We start from the raw sequence: 21,621 nt of genomic DNA on the forward strand, positions 1-21,621 counted from the left end.
TTTGGGACGAGCTCTATCGCATGCATTTTTAGCATGGGCCGCACCTCCAGCAGAAGCTGAGGGATGTGGTTATCCTGCCGGGCCACTGGTGGTGTATGACGACACTTCTGTTGGAACTCTAGGGTGTGTCGGTGGGTGAGAGCGTCTAGGACCCAACGGTCAGTGGAGATGGTCTTCCACACTCTGACGAAGTTCGCTAGCCGTCCTCCCACTGGGATGCTCGGGTGGGAGCCCGAAGCCACGGCCGGTTCAATCCTGTTTGGGGGCCTGGGTGATGACGACGTCCTCTTCCAGATTTGGCACAGCCCCTGTTGGTCTCCTGGGACGAGCGGGAGGGTCGACGGTAAGACGAAGCACCTCCCCCGAATCCTTTGGAAGGACCTTGGGATTTTCCTCGGGAAGTCTGAAAGGAAGGCCGTCGTTGCTGAAGGGTGCCCAAGGCACGAGACTCGTCCACCGTCTTCCCGAACAAATTGTACCAGTCGAAGGGCATGTCCAACACCTTCGACTGAACATCCTGCCGGAAATTAGCGGCCCTAAACCAGCCCCACAGATGAAGGAAAACACTGTTGCCGATTTGGCGGAAACCTGTGTCGTGATGTCCGCGACTACCGTAATGGCATGGTCCGCTGCCACTCCGCCCTTCCTGTAGGATCTCCAAAGCTTCCGTCCTCTTGTCGTCGGGAAGGAAGTCCAGGAGGGGAGCGAACTTGAACCAAAGCTCCTTCTCGTAATGCGCCACAATGGCGAGGGCGTTTGGGACCTTGATGGTCGTCGCTGTCGACGTGATAGCTCTTCGCCCCATGGCATCCAACTTCTTCCCCTCACTGTCCGGAGGGGGGGGGCGGAGGAGGCCGCCGACGAGGCATAGCCCAAAGACTTCTTCTTGACTGCCGCCGAAACCACAGTGTCAGGGGGCGGCTGGGACCGTAGGCACTTGGGCGGAGAGTTCTGCCCTCTGTATTTCTTCTCATAACGGTCCCTCTTCGCCAGAGCCGATGAAGGGTTCTTCATGAGGGACAACCCCTCGTCCCAAATGTCATCCAAGAGCGGGATCGAAAGTACGGTCTTCCTCTGAGCCTTGCGACGCTCGTAAAGGAAACCCTCTTGCTTCTTCTCCTCAGGGACAAGCTGGAACAGCTCCGAGGCCCTCAAGATGATGGCGTGGAATGAGCCTATCTCGTCGGGCGGTAAAGATCTAGGCGGCGGAGACGGGAGATCCCCAATCTGCTGTCGTCATCCATGGCCGTCGTCGCTGTGTCTGCCGATGCAAGAAGCATCCTAGTCCGGATTTCCAAGCACAGGGTATGCAGAGCAGTAAAAATGTCCACCGAGATATCCCCAGGTGGTTGCTGAGGTAGTTGCTGAGGTGGCTGCGGCGACGAAGGCGAGGGCGTTTGTGGCTTAGGCTGGTCCTCCAAGCCCTCCACGCCCTGTCGCTCGTCATCATCTTCGTCGTCGCCTTTGTCAGAATCCTTCCCATAGGGCCTGCTCTCGATGCATCGTATCTCCTGGAGGGTTCGGAGGTTGGTAAACTCCTCCTCAAGGGAGGGATTAGCGATCCATGAAGGGCTATTGTGCCCTCCCTTCTCTGCGACCAAGGATGACGGTTTGGGCATCATCTTCTCTGGTGTCTTCGATGGATACTCTCTTGCCTTCGGGGCCGTGACCTGGGATCCACCCCGGCGGCCTTCGCGAGGCACGCCACCACTCCTTCATTGGAAGGGGCCTTCATCAGATGTACCTGGGCCTTCGTGACATTGGACGAGCCTGAGGCCTTCATGTCGTCTTGCGCATAAACGGGGTAATTTCTATGCCACCCCATGAATTCTCAGCCCTGCTCCCCCTTAGCCTTCTCAGTAGAGCCTGTCTGGGTCTTCTCCAAGAGCTTGCCCGGATGATCCAACTTCCTCTTCTTAGAAGAACTTGAGCGTTGACTCGTGGTCGAATGCGCTGGAGACGCAGTACTCGCCCTGACTGCTGCATTGCCCATCGCAACGGCGTTCCCGGTGGCAGTGAACTTGTGGTGCTTAGCTTTATGTTGGGCCCCGTGGGAGGGCCACCCTCAAAGGACTTCGAAGACCACTCAACTTTCTTCTTCTGGGAAGGGGAGGCATGCTGCCGGGACTCACCCAGAGCAGGGGCCTTGGCCTGTAGCCACTCATTGAGACGCCTGCGTCAGTCGTTCAGCGTGCAGGTTACCATCTTCTGACAAGACGCGCAGTCATCCTCCACGTGCGTCCGGTCTGCGTGCAGGCAGTTTAGGGACAGGCAATGTATGTCATCCGAAAAGACATTCCGTAGGTTGCAGTCGGGGCAAACCTTCAAGAGAGGAGCCAAGTCCTCCTCCTCATCCGCTGCAGGCCTTGAGCAAGCTTCTGGAATCCTCCAAGAAGAAAACTCAACGACATTCGCACTTGAGGGGTGCTGAACATTCCGGAAATGGGTCCTTGTCAATCGGATGGTGTATCGATGGAGCTTGAGACTCGACTGACTGAAAAAATAGAGCAAAACTCTTACAAAATCGCAAAACACAGTAAAAGCTTGAGAGCTATAGCACGAGGAATCCCAACACTTGAACGTACGGTAAAAATCTGAAGATGGCTGCCAGAGGATGGGCTTAGGTAGAGGGCAGTCATTGGCTGGGGGCAGTATGACCCAGAGACCAGTGATTGGTTGTTAGGAAAAAGACAGTTCAGAAGTGAAACTGAAACTGATTTTTTCTTTACCAAGGATACCCAGCCTGACGACGGGGAATATTCATGAGCATGTGAATCCATGCCAGACCCCATGATGGAGAACAAGAGGTAAGTTCTCTTAAACTTCACAGTACCTGTAGGTTGAAGAAAAAGTGCAGCAGATGACTTCTGTTCCTATGCAGCTCTCGCTGTTCCTGGGCCTCAGTTGTGGGGACAAGAGGGAGGACCTCTGGGGACTCCTGCACTGCAATGGGACGGACACTGCATGAAACCGGCAAACTTCAAACAAGCGGCTGTTTGGTGTTGCAGCTCCTCGTGTCTACCGCAAATAGCAACACTGCGGTTCCTGGTGGTCGAGATGGGCTTTGCTTACTTCTGGGGTCCCGGGGTTCCTTGCTTGAGGGGGGTCAGGCTAAGTTAGTCCTGCTTCCTGGGAGTCCGGAGGATCTTCCTGGAGCTCTTGCCAGCTTAAAAGCAACGCACACAAACTCGTGTTCCTCTCCGTGGCTATCTGGTTCCAGCAGTGACTCCAGTGGATGCTCGACCAGCTTTGAGAGGATGTCCAGGTGGCTTCCTTTGGAGTTGATTGGTCCCACCAACTCAAAGGGAGAAGTTGTCCTTGCAGGGGCTTCTCTGTCGATACAAACGTCAAGAAGGACCTTTCCACAAAGCTATGGCGAAAAAAGAAGACCGGGCCATTTTGACAAAAATGGCACCCATGGGTGCTTTATCATGGCAGCGAACGCAGCCTGCGGTAAAATCCCACAATGGTGAAAAAAAAGTAAACCGCTGCCACCAGCCATTCAGTGAGGAATGGGTAACATAAAAATGTTTACATAAGAAGTTAGACATAGGGGATACCAAGTAACCCTTCCAGCACCCTATTGTAAGATAGTGTGTGCTGGGTCTAGAAAGTTACAAATGGAAGTAAAGTCAATTTCACTTCACTGCTCTGGGAAACAGTCGTTTATCCAAGAGAAGGTATTTAAACCTTGGGGAAATCTGAAAGACTTCCCTGTGTCACTGCACTGAAGGTGCTGTGAGACACAATGTAAAAGATGACGCCTGTGGAGTTTGTCAGACTCCACAACCAAAAGAGAAACACAGTACAAAATCACATCAAAATATATGCGAGAGTGGGGGGAAAAAGCTCTCACTCTCTCCAGATTAAAAAAAGCAAGTCGTCAAAATCCAGCAAAGTCGCTCAGGGTCTCTAAGGTAGAGGGAATCAGAACATTTCTGAGAATTCTCCTTAACATACATATATTTGCTCCCTTCTAAAGAAGGCGTATTCAAACTGACTGTTAAATTAATAAATAATTGTTTCATCAAGAAACCTTGAGTGTAAGTGTTATTTGGGTACTTGTCAATGTGAAACTTTGTTACAACCCTACAGCTCACATTGACCCCTCTTGAGATAAGCCTGGCTGCTCAGTCACTCTACCAACTTGTGCAGTACATGCTTATACCAAAGGTTGGGTTCCTATTGCCAGGAGGTCAGGGTTATTGTAGTGCACCCCAAGGGTACTGCATACAATCTTGCCTAACAAGGACACAGTTCAATTTAACACAGTTCAAGACCTTCTGTGTCCAAGCCTGTATACCTCTTGCAAGTCTCTTGACTCAGAGGGCCTGGTATACAAAAACAACACGAAAACATTCTTTTCCTTTTCCAGCACTCAATTAGGGTGTTCAACCTGGTCCCCCTCAGCCGGGCTCTGATCCTTTTCAAAACAAAAGGTTCAACGTTGGATCCCCCTCATCCAGGCTCAGATCCTTTTCAAACTATGTTCAGATAATTCTTTCTCGGGTAACTCATGGTTCAACCCGGATGCCCCTCAGCCGGGCTCAGATCCCTTTCTTTCACTAAATTAGTCTCTCTCAGCCAGGCTCAGACCAATTGTGTTGTACTTTAAACTATCAAAGACTTTCGAATGTGCACTGGGTTTTGCCTGACCCGTTGCATGACTTCAATCTCAATATTCCTTTTTCTCACACTCAGCATCCGTTGGATACCTAACAGAGACTTTCCAATGAGCACCCACGTGGCTCCGGACCACTCTGTGTATGGTATCTTTTCTCCCAAAGTTCAATTATAAAGTTCAACTACTCGTTTTGGTTTCCAATAATATTTGCGTCGCTCTTTGCAAATGCCTGACACGCTGTTCTCTTTATACAATGTTGCGGCTTGCAACCTTGGTTCAAAACACAAGCTGGTTTGGTATCAGTCTCCGACTCACCGGCTGTGATGTCTTTTCTGACTCTGCTTTGTTGTAGGAGCCAAGGACAATACCACGGCAGCAATCGCTCATCCCCGCCTTGGTTATCGACAGAGGTGAGCCCCGGGTACCTCGGACACACTGTGCAGGTTTGATCAGCCTATGTTCCTGGTCTTCGGTTTCTTACTTTCTATGGCTCACGAAAGTAACAGTCTTCACGGTTACTTACCTCCTTGCGACCCTCTCTGGTCTCGCCGTCTTTCTCTTTGTATTAAACTGCTGTTTCCTCGTGTGGTTTGCCTTGCTCAGAGTGTGCTTTCGTGCTCCGCCCTTTATCCATGTGGGGAAGTGTGATGGAAGTCAGGTGTGTGTAATGAGCAGTAATTGGCAAAAGTGAGTTGGAGAGAGTGCACAGATTATTTAAAATTGTTTTCTCCTGTTGTATTGCCTTTTTGATGCTTTGGTTTGCTAATAATTAGTAGGCTGCAGCCCACTATTAAATGCCACTGATTAGCCTTCGGTGTGAGCCGTACACCCGTAAAAACCACTAAGGGTTAAACAACTTAATTCACTTAATGAGCAGTAATTGCCTGACCGTTGTATTGAGACATGTCAGGTATACGGCTCTGGTGTTAGTCTGTTTTCGCTCACAGTGGCCTGTCCGTGAAAAGTGTTTGTGTCTGGAAAGGGTGGGGGTGGGAGGATTTGAGTTTCTAAATATCCTGCCTGGTAGGATGGGGAAAAGGTGTTACATGGAAGGGGATGCCACGTCTCACAATTCCGTGTCCCACTCCCACAAGACCCCTCATCCAAGGTGATCCTCCCGCACTCGTCCACCCCCAGGAACCAGATACAAATGTGATGGCTGTGTCCTGGCCACCAGGATGACAGATCCCTGAGGACTAGCGAGTGAGACACCTTCTGGTGTCTCACACTTCATTCTGGTGTAAGGTTGAAATACCCAATTCCTCACGTACCCTCATTGCAGTGTAGATTGTAACCCCAACATTACTGTTGACCCTAGTTTTGGTGTAAAGTTGTGACATTCACTTTTCTTGGCAGGCATTATGTCAGTAAGTAGTGGGTGCATGGCCCTCACTTTCCCCAGTCTCACCTCCTCAAAGCGTGCTCTGATGATGGTGTTCCAGTGTTTAATGGTGGTTACACAGTCAGGGTGACAGACAGCCAGAATCTCTTCCCCAAGCACAGTGGCCGTGTTCACATCCACTCGTTTCTCCTCCACCTTCCGCATGAACTCCTGTGTAGAATGCAGGTGTTGGGCAGATTGACAGGAGGGAAAAAGATCACCAGAAATTACAGTATGCAATGCAACCGCATTCTTACAAAAGTCAATCTCCAGTGAGAGCCCTCGGCCCGGATGCCACACAAAGCATTGATTGTAGAGCTGCTCAGCCTGTGCCCTACCGACTATCCCTGGAAAAATCCCCCAGCCTGCGCCCCCTCAACCAAAATAGGACATTCATATCCTAGAAGTGTGCATCCCTCAACTTGTGCTGCTTCTAGGCTACCCAAAGGACTGAGCTCCTTGGCCTATGTCCCTCCTAGACTACACCCAGCCTTAATTACACACACCATATTTAGCACATAACCCCCATCTTGCCAGTGAATTGCAGACTATGCACAGCCCCTTTAGCAATGAACCCCACCCACAGGCAATACATTGCACAGACTGTGCCAGACACAAATCCTCTCTGTACACCGTCCCCACACAACCTGCTTTCGTAGAGAATCACCATAAAATACTTCTGACAGACTTTAGGTGAACACATGCCCAGAACTCACTGGAAAGCAAAGGGCCAAGTGCATTATGAGTGATTGTTGGTAATAACCTGTCTGTTTGCACTGCTTCTTATAACCCACAGACAGGACTGGCACATCCTCTACACCGGCTCCCATTTTAAATTAAGGACAACCAAAGGAAGTACAAGCCTGGCCCCATCTCATGTCAACTGACATCTGCAAGCATCTTCAACAGAACCACTTACCTTGTGCAGGTTGATGAGGGACTGTAGAGCCTCAACATCATCTGGCAGGGTTCCCCGGAACCTCAGAGTCTGTTCTGCTTCGGATAACCACTCCAACAACACATGGACCGCAGCCCGGAACTCCTCTGCCTTGAAGTAAATATTTACACAATGTTCATCTCAGAAAGGAAATGCTGCCATTCTACTGGGCAATGCAGAGCAAGCACTACAATTGACTGCTACTGCAGCCTACCGCACAAATCACACCAAACAAGCAGCACCAGTCCCGCCACCATCCCACGCACCAATCAGTCAGCACCTCCAGCACCATTTGCACTGTTTCACTGCCATTACATGCATCTTCATAATTCTACTTTCATCGACACATCAATAACAGCATGCTGCCTCACATCAACTCGACCAATCAAGTGGCACTGTGGCTTTATCAGAATTCTGTGCACTATTCACGCAGTGTAGTGTTACACCAGCAACATACGCACCACTAATGCAGCAAAAATACCCCCCCTCCCCTCCAATTCAACATACATCAGATTGTGCCATGATCCCTCCGGCATGCCATAAAAAATTAAGCCGTCCCTTTGCCCGAGCATCACGCCGCTCCCCAACTGGCCAGCACCTTTCTTTCACCCTTATCCACATGCAAGAGGTGCACCATCCCCCCAGAACCATGTCATTTACCAGGACGGGTGTCATTACCCAACATCAAAGGCGCCATACAGTTACCTGTTTGAGGGCCAACTCTAGACGGGTCTGCTTGGACACAGAGAGCTTGCAAACTGTATCCCATCGAGCGCTCAGCTCCTGCAACTGCACTTTTACCCATGCAATGTCATCACGACTGGTGTCAAGCAGCTCACGGGCAGAGCGTTTTAGGGCCTGCACGCTGCTTGTCCGTTTCCCCAGCTCTTTCTGGAAACCCTGTAGCAAAAAGACAGACACAGAGAGTTAGGGACATTCTTCCACAGCCCCTTGGTGAGGGGTGTGAAACCTTTGTTGGGAGGGAAACAGTCTATTCCACTCCTCTCACCACTCCCTTGTGCACAAATCTCACTTGTACTGAAGGGGGGAGACGTCCCTCCCTTCCGCCCAACTGTAATCCATGTTAATTACTTATTAATTACTAACCTAGGAATCATGCAACATACTAGGACTCCATTTTGAACCCCTCGCCAGACGCCATCTTTTACTAGACCTGAACATGATCTCTAAAAACTTGTCACTACCGCTTTCACTTCTCCGTACGTCACACCACCTGCCCAGGCCCCCGCACCAATGCCTCCTGCCAACTTCGCACAAACTCTGTTCTCAAGGAAGTCCAGCTATTCATTGTTGCAACCTCTCGTGCCGCCCCAGAACAGATGAGCACATTTCCCTGTGTGAGACCAGACCAGGCCTCTGCCTGAGAACCCATCCATCTCCAGTAAACCTGCTTGTGTCCTCTCTAACCCCCACCCTGCAAAGCTGTAAACTACCAGGCCCATGCCCCTCTGCTCTTTGATAAAGATACATATCTGGCCTCCTGTAGTGACCAAACGAAGACACCCCAGATAGCCCTAACACCAGACACTCATATATTTCTCCTAACCATAACATTTGTCCATTCGTACCATGAGGCATTTGGTAGATCAAAACCTCCAAGGTGGGCACCTGGGGCAGAGCTTCTAGGTCTATCTGTACCATGGTGCAGAGGGTATAAAGCCTGACTATAATTTGTATATGAACTCTGAAAGGCAACCACATTCCTACCTGACTTTACGAGTGTCATTTGTCTCGTGCGCTAAAATGCTGTTTGTGCAAGATCATTTAGTCAGCGAAAGTGTCATTTTTGCCAGCCTGACCTTCACCTCGCAAAGATGAGCCCAGCTGATCCACGTGCTACAGAGTGACATCGAAGCCCCCACCAATCCCATGAGCTCAACACCTATGGATCCATACCGCACTGATGACACAACACAACCGAATTACGGGATTGTACATTCGTAATGTGATGTCACTCATGACGCTTGATGCCTTTTTAATGTGCTGCCCGTCTATCTGTTGGCAGAGCGCTCTCCACACAGAAGAGTTCTCTGCGTGCACTATTTTCTTTGTATAAACTTTGTTCACCTTGCAATCTCTCTCCTGGTCTCATTCCCTACTGAGGTGTGTCCATTATTCTGATTTTGGGATATTGTGTTGTGGAGTGGGCGCCTTCACCATCTATACTAAGGGCAACAAATGGCTCCAAATGAAAGATGGACCAAAATGACTATGAACAGCAATGGCAGAGCAGTCTTGGCTTCACTCAAGGGAGGGGAGAAGGATGGTGGTTAGGTACAGGCAGCCCAAGACAATACACTAAGCAGGTATACTGAAAAAATTATAAGTTACTCACCGTAGTGACTAATGTACTCTTGGTCCATAGTCCCCTTTCCTCCATACGGTATGGGCGTCCCTTCCAAGGGACGGGAGACTGAACCTTTTTCATCAGAAAAAACCTTCATCCCATTTAAATTTAGAGGCACGCAGGGGTGCGGCCAGGGAGCATACGCTGCCCTGACTCCACCCTCTAGCACCACACCCCATTGACGCGTCGACAACAGATTTAACATTAATGACACCAGTATTATTAGGGGAGAGGTTGATGGGAGGTATGGTGGAAAGGGGACTAAGGACTAAGAGTATGTTAGTCACTACAGTGAGTAACATATAATTACTCTTACGTCCCATCCCCTTTCCTCCATACTGCATGGATGATTCCAATTGAATGTAGCCCCAGGGTGGAAAGGAGACACTCCTTAAGCAAATAGGTTCCTGAGAACCGCCTGTCCGAAGGCTGCATCAGATCTAGAGCCGGCATCCAAACAGTAAAGCTTGCAGAAAGCCGAGGGAGAGACACAAGTGGCCGCCCTGCTTATGACTTGGCAAGAAAAATGGCGTTGGAATGCGATGGCCATTCCCTTGGCCCTGACTGTGTGGGCATACATGTTGGCCGGAAGTGGCTTGTGCTGGCCCTCGTACGCTTCCTTGATGACCGCGACCATCCAGCGGGATATGGAGGCCTTGGGGGCGTGATAGCCTGGTTTTGAGCCTCCCAAAGTGACAAACAGGGCGACCGATTTGCAGAAGCCCTTGTTCCTGTCCAAGTAAAATTTAACAGCGCGCCTGACATCCAGTAAGTGCAGAACTCTCTGTGCTTCGTCCTTGGGATCGGCAAAAAACATAGGAAGGACTATTTCCTCGTTCAAGTGGAAAGCAGACAGTACTTTGGGCAAAAATCCTGGGTGTGTCCGCAGGACTACTTTGTCCTTGTGAAAGGTAGTATATGGTTCCGAGGCGACCAGTGCCTGGATTTCGCTGACTCTACGAGCCGATGTGAGGTTGACTAGTAAGGGTCTTGATGGAGACCAGACTGATCTATCATCCCCGGCTGCAGCACAGCCCAGATTCTCACAGCGGCGGGGGAGCTGCAGCTGAGTGCTCCCCCCTCTCGCAGCTCCCCCCTCTCTGGCCATAGATTACTGAGGCTCCTTTGGTGGCGCGGAGCAGCGGTGTGCCGGCTGTGTGTTGTGGGCGAGGTGCCTGAGCCTTCGGCCTTCCCCTGCGCCATGGCGCCAACTGAGGGTGGTCTGTGGCGAGGCCTGCTCCTGCTCCCTGTGGCCTCGGGCGGCGGCCCTGTGCACCTTCGGCGGGGGCGCTCCGGACCAGTTGCTGGTGGGGATGGGCTCCCCTGACCACAAGTAAGTATGCTGCAGCCAGGATATTTGTAGGCAACGCTACGGAGGTGGGCATAGAGGCTGGGGGTTAAACTTCAACTACCTGATAGACTCACGGCCCACCTGCCCTGTGGCTGTCGCACCAACCCTGCACTGGGGACCAACCGTGAGGCGGCCATGCGCTGCAGTTGCATAGCCCAAGTGGCCCTGACATTAAAACCGGGCTCCCCGCTGCAGTGGGGTCTCCCTGTTGCTGAACTACCCCGATAGAGTCGGGGCCTACCTACCCCTGTGACTGCTGTACCTGGCTTTGTACTGGCAACTGGCCCTGCGGCGGTTGCGCTCCGCTCCCACGTGGCCTGTGTGACCTCACCATCTGAACTGGGGTATCTACTGCGGAGGGGTGCTTGGGTTGCCGATCTACTACTCTGACCACTATATCTGGCCTGCTGCTGCTACATTAAGGGGTTGGTGGTCCCCGATTGGAGAGAGCAGGGGGGGGGGCGCTGCCGCATCGCCTGGCCCCACTGCCTCTCATCCCCAACTGTATCCAATTGCCATATGATTAAACACCTGTTGATATCCTCTCTTCTGCAACTCCGCCTACAAGTGCAATACATCTAAGCCGTCACTGCTACATTCAGAAACTTGCAGAGATGTGCTGGGCCACTACGACCCCCCATGCTCCACGGCCCCGGCTTGCCTTAACCGAACTGCCCACCGCACCTGCTGCATAAAACTGGCTGCTTATTTGCACGCTAGATCAAGCATTGGACACCACACGTGTCGGAGAGGGCTGCGACCACAGACCAGAATGACCAAGTGTCAGGTTTTCACATTTTGTACCTCATATTGGCAAGGGTTCTATGAGAATTGGTTATTTCAAATATTTTTCCAGGAAAGTTAGAAAGGGAGGTTTGTTAAAATATTAAATAAAACCTGGTTAGAGAGTAGAAAACTTCATTTGTAAGTTTGATCTATTTCCCTTAACAAACTTTCATTTAGAAAGATGAAATGCTCCCAAACCAAGATGGTGGAACACTTTCCCAGCAGTGATTGGTTTAGTTTACCGCAGGCAGCATTGTGTTGTCATTTGGAATGTTCTTGACAGTTCTAAACTGCCTTTCATTAAAGTTTCTACCAGAGTAGGCCATGTTATAGTTAGCTCCAGTAAATAAAGGTTAAGTTTTCATTTTAAAAAGGTTGTAGATAACTTATATTTTAGTTTTCACTACATCTAGCTTAGTACTCAATTTAGGTGAAGACTACAGTAGAAGAAAGAAACAAATTCTAAGTGACACTGATGCTGTGCAGCTGATTCCAGTCCTCCAGCTAAAGACAAAGCCAAGTGAACTTTTGGATCGCCAGAAAATAATTGTGTATTGGATTCAAGCGTATTTATTTTTTATCTTTTTAGTCTTTTCAACTGCATTTGGAACTGTACATTTTGTGAATTGGTTTTTAACTTTTTAAGATTGCTTAAACGCGATTTAGTGTATTTAATACTATTAACAAGGCGCGCGGTTCTAATTCGTTGAAGTATTAACATAGAATGTTTTAGAAGAACTAATTTCATTTTTCTACGGACGAGAGTCCTGTTCGTTTGCCCGCGCGTACCGTGTGTTATTTGTATGCGCGCGATTAGAGAAAACGACCTTATGATGTCGTACATGCGTCGGGGCCATCTTGGATTTCGTTTTTGCTTCGTTGCAAGTGCGTAGCTTCACTTGAAGGACTTATGAACTAAAGACTTTTCTTTTAGAAGGAGAGTATGCCGATTTTGAGTTTCCATACTACAATTTTGAATATTACACCATCCTATACAGCATCAGGTACTTAATATTAAGAAAGACTATTTTCTAAGTTAAAATTTTAAGACTAGGATAGTAATAGTGATAAAATTCTTTGGTGTTTATTTTAAGGACATTCATTCATAGTTCTTGAGGAAGAGTTTACTTGAAAGAACTTCTGAAGAAAAAATTGTTCTTTTAAAAGAAAAGATATTTTGACATTACAAATTGCAAGGAAAAGAGTTGCAGAAGTCTACCATCAATATAACCACATAACAACTTACGGAAATAAAACAGCCTAACAGCAATTCAAGCTTAGGCTAAAGGTAATAGAATTTAGTAGATTATTTCTAATTTAGTCATTTGTAGAGAGTTAGAAAATGTACTAAAAGGTTGCATTCTATTTTAGGAACTCAACTGAAATATAATTACAAGGTCATTCCAGTGAAGACAGACTGAAGTGCCAGCAGTAGGAGTTCCAGAGAGTTCAACAATTGTTGTCTCTCTCTCTCTCTCTCTCTCCAATTCCCCTTTCCCCTTGGGTTTGCCTGTCCAGTAGTTTTATAGTTACTGGATTGTTGGGCAGGCAGGCTTAGGGTGTTTAGAGGACCAGCTTCACTCCTGCAGGATCCTTCAGCAACAGCGTCTTGACACCAAGGAAGCCCGGGGAGGTAAACAATCTGGCCTCATGGATAAATATACAGTGGCTGCGCCCAGAAGCGAACAGGATCGAGCCTCGTCAAGCCAAGACGATGTATCAGCCACTCGATCTGCAACTCTTCCAGACCTGACCACCATGATGGAGTCTATGGCGAAAAACTTTGCATCCTTTCATGAAAAACTGGATGACATTAATGCCAATGTGGCGTCGTTGAAATCACAACTGGCTCGTGAAGGCGCCAGAATGACGGAAGTTGAGACCAGGATTGGTGCTAATGAAGATGGACTGCATGCCCTTCAAGATACGAAGATACGGTGGCCACTCTAACTTGTGACATGAAATTTGTCAAGGCTAAATGTGATGACTACGAATCTCGGTCATGCAGAAATGACATTCGAATAATAGGTGTGCCTGAGGATGCATTAACCGGAAAGATGGAGCTGGCCACGGAAAATTTACTGAAGGAGCTACTGGGCAATCCTGACCTCTCCCCATTATTCACTGTAGAGCGGGCTCACTTTGAGCTGGCCCCACGACCTAAACCTGGTGACTTCCCACAAACTATAATTGCTAAAATATTAAGCTACAGAGACAGGGATCAAGTACTACGCTTGGCTTGGGCGACAAAAGAACTACGGCTGGGCTCCCAAATTATCAGGATCTTCCCCGACATCTCCACTGGCATCCAACAAGAAAGACGCCAATTTCTCGGAGTGAAGAAAATGCTCAGGGAACGTAACATACAATACGCCATACTGTTCTTGGCACGCCTCAAATTTGCTTTTAGAGATAAACTCTATTTTTTTTACTGTATCAGATGAAGCAGTACAATTTATTGAAGCACAGATACCCCTGCACAACCCTGCCGATCACCTATGGGAGAATGATTGAACGGAACGGACTACTCACATTATAATGTCTTGTTAGAGGTTCCTGTAATCCTTCTGGCCATGAGTCGAAGTCGACACATATTAATCTCAATTGCCTACCATATATTGCAATGTTGGTAATACCTGTTCAGGGCGCATTCACTGGTTGTTCACTCTGCCTCGGAGTTCTACTATCCTGCTTCACATGAGTTGATAGTGTTCTGTGGAAATGTTAACCGCCCGAAATAACAAATGTGCAGTGTTTCACTGGGGTGTCTAAGGTGCTGGTTATGTGGAGGCAGCGCTCCTCACTGCGGCTGCAATGGTTACCCTAGAGGTTCGGTTGTACACGTGCCCCTATTGGGCCCGTGACACAGGTGGGTTGTGGGTGGCCCACAGGTAACTGGACTAAGGGGAGGAGGGGGTTACACTGCTGGATGGGTAGGGGCAATGAGGGAGGGGGGTGGACGTGTTGGGGAATGTTATGGCAAAGATGGCGGAAGTACTGCAGCATTGCACTCATCAAGTGAGCAACATGATTTTACTGCTATTACAGTGCTCTATATGCAGGGGCGCGATTGCTGGGATGTCCCCAGAAGAGATGATTTGGCTATACGGCTAATGTCTTGGAATGTTTGTGGTAAAGGCAATTTTACAAAGGCCCGTAGGATCACTGGGTATGCCCAGAGGCAAGGAGTGAAAATACTCCTGCTACAGGAGACCCACGCCCAGAGCAGCCTGGCATCAGGCCTAGCACCCTCCAGGGGATCAAACAGATTCTACACAACCTATTCCACACAAGCCAGGGGTGTCCTGACGTTAACTCACAAGCCTGTACAATTCACACTGAAAAGGAGCTATATAGACCCAGAGGGCAGATACATCATCCTACATTGTACAATAGCGAATGGAGAGTGCCTGGTTGTGAACACATATGGACCCAATGTAGATACCCCCAAGTTTTTTGACACCTTGGCTTCCATACTCATGGTATACGTTGGAGTGCAGATCATTTGGGAGGGGGATATGATTTTGATACTAGACAATGACTTTGATAGAACAGGAGCTGCGCCAAGAACCCCGTCACGAGCGGCTCGAGGATTACACACGCTCATGACATCACTTGGCATACGGTACACTTGGCGGGCCCTAAATCCCTGGGAGCGGGATACACGTATTACTCATCGGTGCATGATAGCTCGTCCAGGATAAACCTATTCCTAACATCGGGAGAACTCATTGGTAAGGTCGAAAGTGCCCAGATACTCAACCGCACACTATCTGGCCATGCCCCAGGGACACCGTCAGTGGTGCTGGGATCAACTCAGCCCCCCAGCAGCGCTTGGCGCTTCAAGTCGGAAGCCCTACAGGACATAGTGTTCAAAGCTGAGATCCTCTCGGATATACAGACTTTCTCTGAATGCAACCGACAACAAGATACGACAGTGGGGTGCGCTGCGAGGCCTTTCAGGTGTACATAAGGGGCATGTCCATCTCAAGGGAGCCGGGGATACTAAAAGTGATCAGGAATGACCTTCGCCTCTCTGAGACCAGGCTAAAAGACCTGGAACAAGAATGTGCGACGGCAGCAATCCCTGCCAAATTAGCGCAGATAAGGGAGGAACTGGAGGCCTTTGAATCACACGCCCTGCGAGAAATACGATGCTTAACTCGCCATGGTCGATCATCGCCGAGCAGTTGTGGATGTTTTCGGCAGCAGCAAGCCCACGAGGCAGTCGTTGAGAGATTAGTCGGGAGACTAGATGACCATAGGTCGTGGGACAAAGTAAGCAATATTAACTCGATTTCCGCATAAGGCGACCAACTATGTTGGCAGAAAAAAACAATCTGAGGGGCCTGGACGCACAAGGGATTTTGGGTACACTGCACATCACGTAGGGATAGTGTTACAGTCATGCCCATGTTGACATACTCCACGATTACCACTAGATGTCGGACTATATGCACAGCATGTGATTCTAAGCAGATTCACAAGCATCAGAAATAAGGTTACATACAAAGTACCGAAACCACACTTCACTTTAAGGAGATGTTTGCAATTGTAAAAATACAAGAAATCTACAAAGAGAGACAGGGCCTCATTATAACTCGCCCGGTATGGAAACAACGGTGGCGGTAAACCCGCCGCCACCGTTGTTTCCATGACGGCCGATCATAACTCCTGCAGGCGTAGGCGTCAAACCCGCCAGGTCAGACCTGGCGGGTTTAACACCGCCCGCCTGCAGGCGGACGAGGAAACACCGGCACCATCACGAGATGGTGGTGGTGTTTCCATGATCCCCATCGAGTCCTATGGGACTCAATGGGAATGGAGATTAACACCATTCCGCCTACGGAATTCCCGGGACACCGGGGTTGTAATGCCCCGCTAATTCCAGGAGTCACAGAGGCGGAATGGTAATACGAGTCCGGTGGTAACCAGGCGGTTTTACCACCTCAGTTACCGCCAGACTCGTAATGAGGCCCATAGTCTCTCAGCACTGACAGTCTTAGGGACTAGTCAGTTTCCCCGTAAGAATGAGCATAACAGGCAAGGGAAATAAAGCAGAAGGCTTTACTCACCTCCAGAAATTCGAGTCAGGAGCCCAAACAAAGCAAAACAAAAAGGGTGTACCTGGCCCCTAGGATGGGTTGACTAGGAGATGCTCCTCATATTGCCTACGGGTCTAGCATCCATATATGGCCGGCCAAAAAAAGCCAAGGGACTTTGTCACAGTTTTTACACCCCTACAAAACCATCACCCCTTCAACGGAAATATAGAGACCCCTACCTTGTGAACATCCATGAGGTTCATGACCAGGTCCAGGTCACCATGAACGGGTTGATCTTCAGCCAGTTGGGGCTCCACCTTGTACAGCCAATCAACCAAGGCCTGCAGTGCATCCATGAACTGGCCTGAGAAGAGCAGCGCTTCCTCCAGTTTGTGCTGCCTGTGGGGAAGAGAGGTTTTAGGAGACTAGCAGTGCTACCTGGGCCACATGAACAGCACAGTCTCGATTGCCTCAACTATAGAGCAGGGTCTGTGTGATCGGTTCTAGCAGCAATGCGTCACAACCATATTAGGCACATGCAGACAAGCAGTCTTAGGGATAACAAACACAGGTGAGAGGATTCCTTAAGGTTACAGGACAGAGAGCAAACATTCCCCGTTATGGAGGTCATTCATAAACAAATGAGACACAGTTAGGAAGCACGATATGGGCAACGAGGAATTCAGGGCCATGTAGGGTACCTCACTGCGTTTAAAGACACAAACTCCATAGATCAACAGGGAACATGCCCAAGCAATGAAAAGAAGTGTATCAGCAAATACAGGCTGTTGAAGCTACAGAAACTCCTTCAGGGGAAGACAGAAGGCAAGAATAATGGGAAGTATTTAAAAGCCAGACACTCTGTAGGTTCAGTGGCACAATATTAGGTCACATGCAGAAAATGTTCCAGCAGACCAATTACTGATGACGAAAGTGCAAATACCAATGGACCTGTATGTTCGAGATCGAAGGCCTCAACCAATGAAGAGAGAAGACAGTGGAACAGTAAGCAAACTCTTGCATTTCCTTCCCCCAGTGAACCCTCAATTTTATGGAGGCCTATTCTCCAAGCGTCAAGAAGAGTAGGGCTTATAAAAAAGGTGCGCTTCTATTTTAGGTCTCCAAGAGTCCTACACATTTAGGAAACCTACCTCCAATGTACCCGGAAGCCATTGCCCGTACTATGCTCCTGCCTCTTTCACTCTTAACAGTGCTAATCGATTGCAATGAGAGATGGCATGGATTCCTCCAAGCCACTACAGAGATTGCAATCCATTATCCCCCCCCAGGAATCCTGCATGTTCACCTGACCCACACGTAAAGAGAACTCAGAGGCCTTGTGCAGAGATGGGAAATGTCTGCAATTTATGTGGAATGGGGCAAGAGTCATGCCCCAGAAATTACCACGGTTCAGTCTTTCACAAAGCAAATCTGGTTCGTCGAAACTACTGCCTCCAGGTTTCGCCCATAAACACAAGACATTTTTAGAATGATCACCTTTCCAGAGATTTCCCACACACTGTATCCCATCGGTCCCGAATTTCCCCCAGCAGGTGGTCCAGCTTTTGCACATCATCTGTCAGTGAGGCCTTGTCCTTTAGGGCCCGGCCTGTCCGAACGGTGGTGTCATAAACTGGCTGCTTACTGCCCAATGTCTTCTGGATTTCCTACAGTGAACAAAGAAGAGTGATACCAGACGTAAGGCAACTTGATGTGTAGGCGTGTAAAAACAAATGCATGGTGTCTGCTGGCTGGCTAGCAGCAAGATATGTTGGCTCAATCTATGGGGTTCTACATATGCTCGCAAAGACCAGTTGTGACGAGTCTATGTTACCACTTTCTGCCAGAGTTATGAAAAGATCAAAAATCATTGTTATCGCAGTACTAGCTGGGGGTTGAGGGAGGCCAATCTAGGAACTCTATTCAGGACACTGCGGACGATGTTAACTGAGTTCTGGGGGTCATTCTCTGCACTTGGCAAAATTTACCTGCGAGCTGAGCGGGCAGCATTTCTGATTGGAAACCATTCTGTCCAGACATGCTATGGAATTTGGTTAGATTCCCTCTAGCCTACCATCAAGTCTGGTTGGGGCATCCCATGTGAAGCACTTGGACTCTTACAAGCAAAACAAGGTGCTACAGGCATGGTAATTACTGCTCCAACAGTAATTGTATGTATGTGAACCTTGTGGACAATGTATGGGAAGATGGACCCTTCACATATATTGTCCACAAGGTGATCCCTAATCCAAGGAACCCTACATCACTTATGGATGCTCCCCACCGGAGGAACCCTGCGTCACTTATGGATGCTTCCCCAACTCAGGAACCCTACGTCACTTATGGGTGCTCCCCACCGGAGGAACCCTACGTCACTTATGGATGCTTCCCCAACTCAGGAACCCTACGTCACTTATGGATGCTCCCCCACCTGAGGAACCCTATGTCACTTATGGATGCTCCCCCACCTCAGGAACCCTACATCACTTATGGATGCTTCCCAAACTCAGGAACCCTACGTCACTTATGGATGCTTCCCCACCGGAGGAACCCTACGTCACTTATGGATGCTTCCCCAACTCAGGAACCCTACGTCACTTATGGATGCTTCCCCAACTCAGGAACCCTACGTCACTTATGGATGCTCCCCACCTGAGGAACCCTACGTCACTCATGGATGCTTCCCCAACTCAGGAACCCTACGTCACTTATGGATGCTCCCCACCTGAGGAACCCTACGTCACTCATGGATGCTTCCCCAACTCAGGAACCCTACGTCACTTATGGATGCTACCCCAACTCAGGAACCATACATCACTTATGGATGCTCCCCAACTCAGGAACCCTATGTCACTTATGGATGCTCCCCAACTCAGGAACCCTACGTAACTTATGGATGCTCCCCCACCTGAGGAACCCTACATCACTTATGGATGCTTCCCAAACTCAGGAACCCTACGTCACTTATGGATGCTTCCCCACCGGAGGAACCCTACGTCACTTATGGATGCTTCCCCAACTCAGGAACCCTACGTCACTTATGGATGCTTCCCCAACTCAGGAACCCTACGTCACTTATGGATGCTCCCCACCTGAGGAACCCTACGTCACTCATGGATGCTTCCCCAACTCAGGAACCCTACGTCACTTATGGATGCTCCCCACCTGAGGAACCCTACGTCACTCATGGATGCTTCCCCAACTCAGGAACCCTACGTCACTTATGGATGCTTCCCCAACTCAGGAACCCTACATCACTTATGGATGCTCCCCACCAGAGGAACCCTACGTCACTTATGGATGCTTCCCCATCTCAGGAACCCTACGTCACTTATGGATGCTCCCACACCAGAGGAACCCTATGTCACTTATGGATGCTCCCCCACCTGAGGAACCCTATGTCACTTATGGATGCTCCCCCACCTGAGGAACCCTACGTCACTTATGGATGCTTCCCCACCAGAGGAACCCTAAGTCACTTATGGATGCTCCCCCACCTGAGGAACCCTATGTCACTTATGGAAGCTCCCCCACCTGAGGAACCCTACGTCACTTATAGATGCTCCCCCACCTGAGGAACCCTATGTCACCTATGCATGCCCCCCACCTGAGGAACCCTATGTCACTTACGGATGCTACCCACCGGAGGAACCCTATGTCACTTATAGATGCTCCCCCACCTGAGGAACCCTATGTCACCTATGCATGCCCCCCCCCACCTGAGGAACCCTATGTCACTTATGGATGCTACCCACCGGAGGAACCCTATGTCACTTATGGATGCTCCGCCACCTGAGGAACCCTATGTCACCTATGCATGCCCCCCCACCTGAGGAACCCTATGTCACTTATGGATGCTACCCACCGGAGGAACCCTACGTCACTTATGGATGCTTCCCCACCAGAGGAACCCTACGTCATTTATGGATGCTCCCCCACCTGAGGAACCCTATGTCACTTATGGATGCTTCCCAAACTCAGGAACCCTACGTCACTTATGGATGCTCCCCCACCTGAGGAACCCTACGTCACTTATGGATGCTTCCCCACCAGAGGAACCCTACATCACTTATGGATGCTCCCCCACCTGAGGAACCCTATGTCACTTATGGAAGCTCCCCCACCTGAGGAACCCTACGTCACTTATAGATGCTCCCCCACCTGAGGAACCCTATGTCACCTATGCTTGCCCCCCCACCTGAGGAACCCTATGTCACTTATGGATGCTACCCACCGGAGGAACCCTTTGTCACTTATAGATGCTCCCCCACCTGAGGAACCCTATGTCACCTATGCATGCCCCCCACCTGAGGAACCCTATGTCACCTATGCATGCCCCCCACCTGAGGAACCCTACGTCACTTATGGATGCTCCCCCACCTGAGGAACCCATGTCACCTATGCATGCCCCCCCACCTGAGGAACCCTATGTCACTTATGGATGCTCCCCACCGGAGGAACCCTATGTCACTTATGGATGCTACCCATCTGAGGAACCCTATGTCACTTATGGATGCTCCCCCACCAGAGGAACCATACGTCACTTATGGATGCTCCCCCACCTGAGGAACCCTATGTCACTTATGGATGCTCCCCCACCTAAGGAACCCTACGTCACTTATGGATGCTCCCCCACCTAAGGAACCCTACGTCACTTATGGATGCTCCCTCACCAGAGGAACCCTACGTCACTTATGCATGCCCCCCCACCTGAGGAACCCTACGTCACTTATGGATGCTCCCCCACCTGAGGAACCCTACGTCACTTATGGATGCTTCCACAACTCAGGAAACCTACGTTACCTATGCAGGCTCCCCACCGGAGGAACCCTACGTCACTTATGGATGCTCCCCCACCTAAGGAACCCTATGTCACTTATGGATGCTCCCCCACCTGAGGATCCCTACGTCACCTATGCATGCCCCCCACCTGAGGAACCCTACGTCACTTATGGATGCTCCCCCACCTGAGGAACCCATGTCACCTATGCATGCCCCCCCACCTGAGGAACCCTATGTCACTTATGGATGCTCCCCACCGGAGGAACCCTATGTCACTTATGGATGCTACCCATCTGAGGAACCCTATGTCACTTATGGATGCTCCCCCACCAGAGGAATCATACGTC

General features: G+C 49.7%; 1 protein-coding gene across 20 annotated transcripts in view; it reads right to left on the reverse strand.

Moving 5' to 3' along the window:
- Nucleotides 1-21,621, reverse strand: part of MACF1 (microtubule actin crosslinking factor 1) — a 1,825,008-nt gene that overhangs the window by 182,414 nt on the left and 1,620,973 nt on the right. For all 20 annotated transcript variants that reach the window (XM_069622429.1, XM_069622430.1, XM_069622431.1 and 17 more), the window contains 5 exons: nucleotides 17,990-18,159; nucleotides 16,732-16,891; nucleotides 7,648-7,842; nucleotides 6,925-7,053; nucleotides 6,033-6,176 (listed from right to left, as the gene is read on the reverse strand). In XM_069622429.1, the coding sequence (XP_069478530.1) occupies nucleotides 6,033-6,176; nucleotides 6,925-7,053; nucleotides 7,648-7,842; nucleotides 16,732-16,891; nucleotides 17,990-18,159 (798 nt within the window). The remainder of the gene's footprint in view (nucleotides 1-6,032; nucleotides 6,177-6,924; nucleotides 7,054-7,647; nucleotides 7,843-16,731; nucleotides 16,892-17,989; nucleotides 18,160-21,621) is intronic.

Source organism: Ambystoma mexicanum, chromosome 11 (assembly GCF_040938575.1).
Source record: "Ambystoma mexicanum isolate Mex_15411 chromosome 11, UKY_AmexF1_1, whole genome shotgun sequence".
NCBI lineage: Eukaryota > Metazoa > Chordata > Amphibia > Caudata > Ambystomatidae > Ambystoma > Ambystoma mexicanum.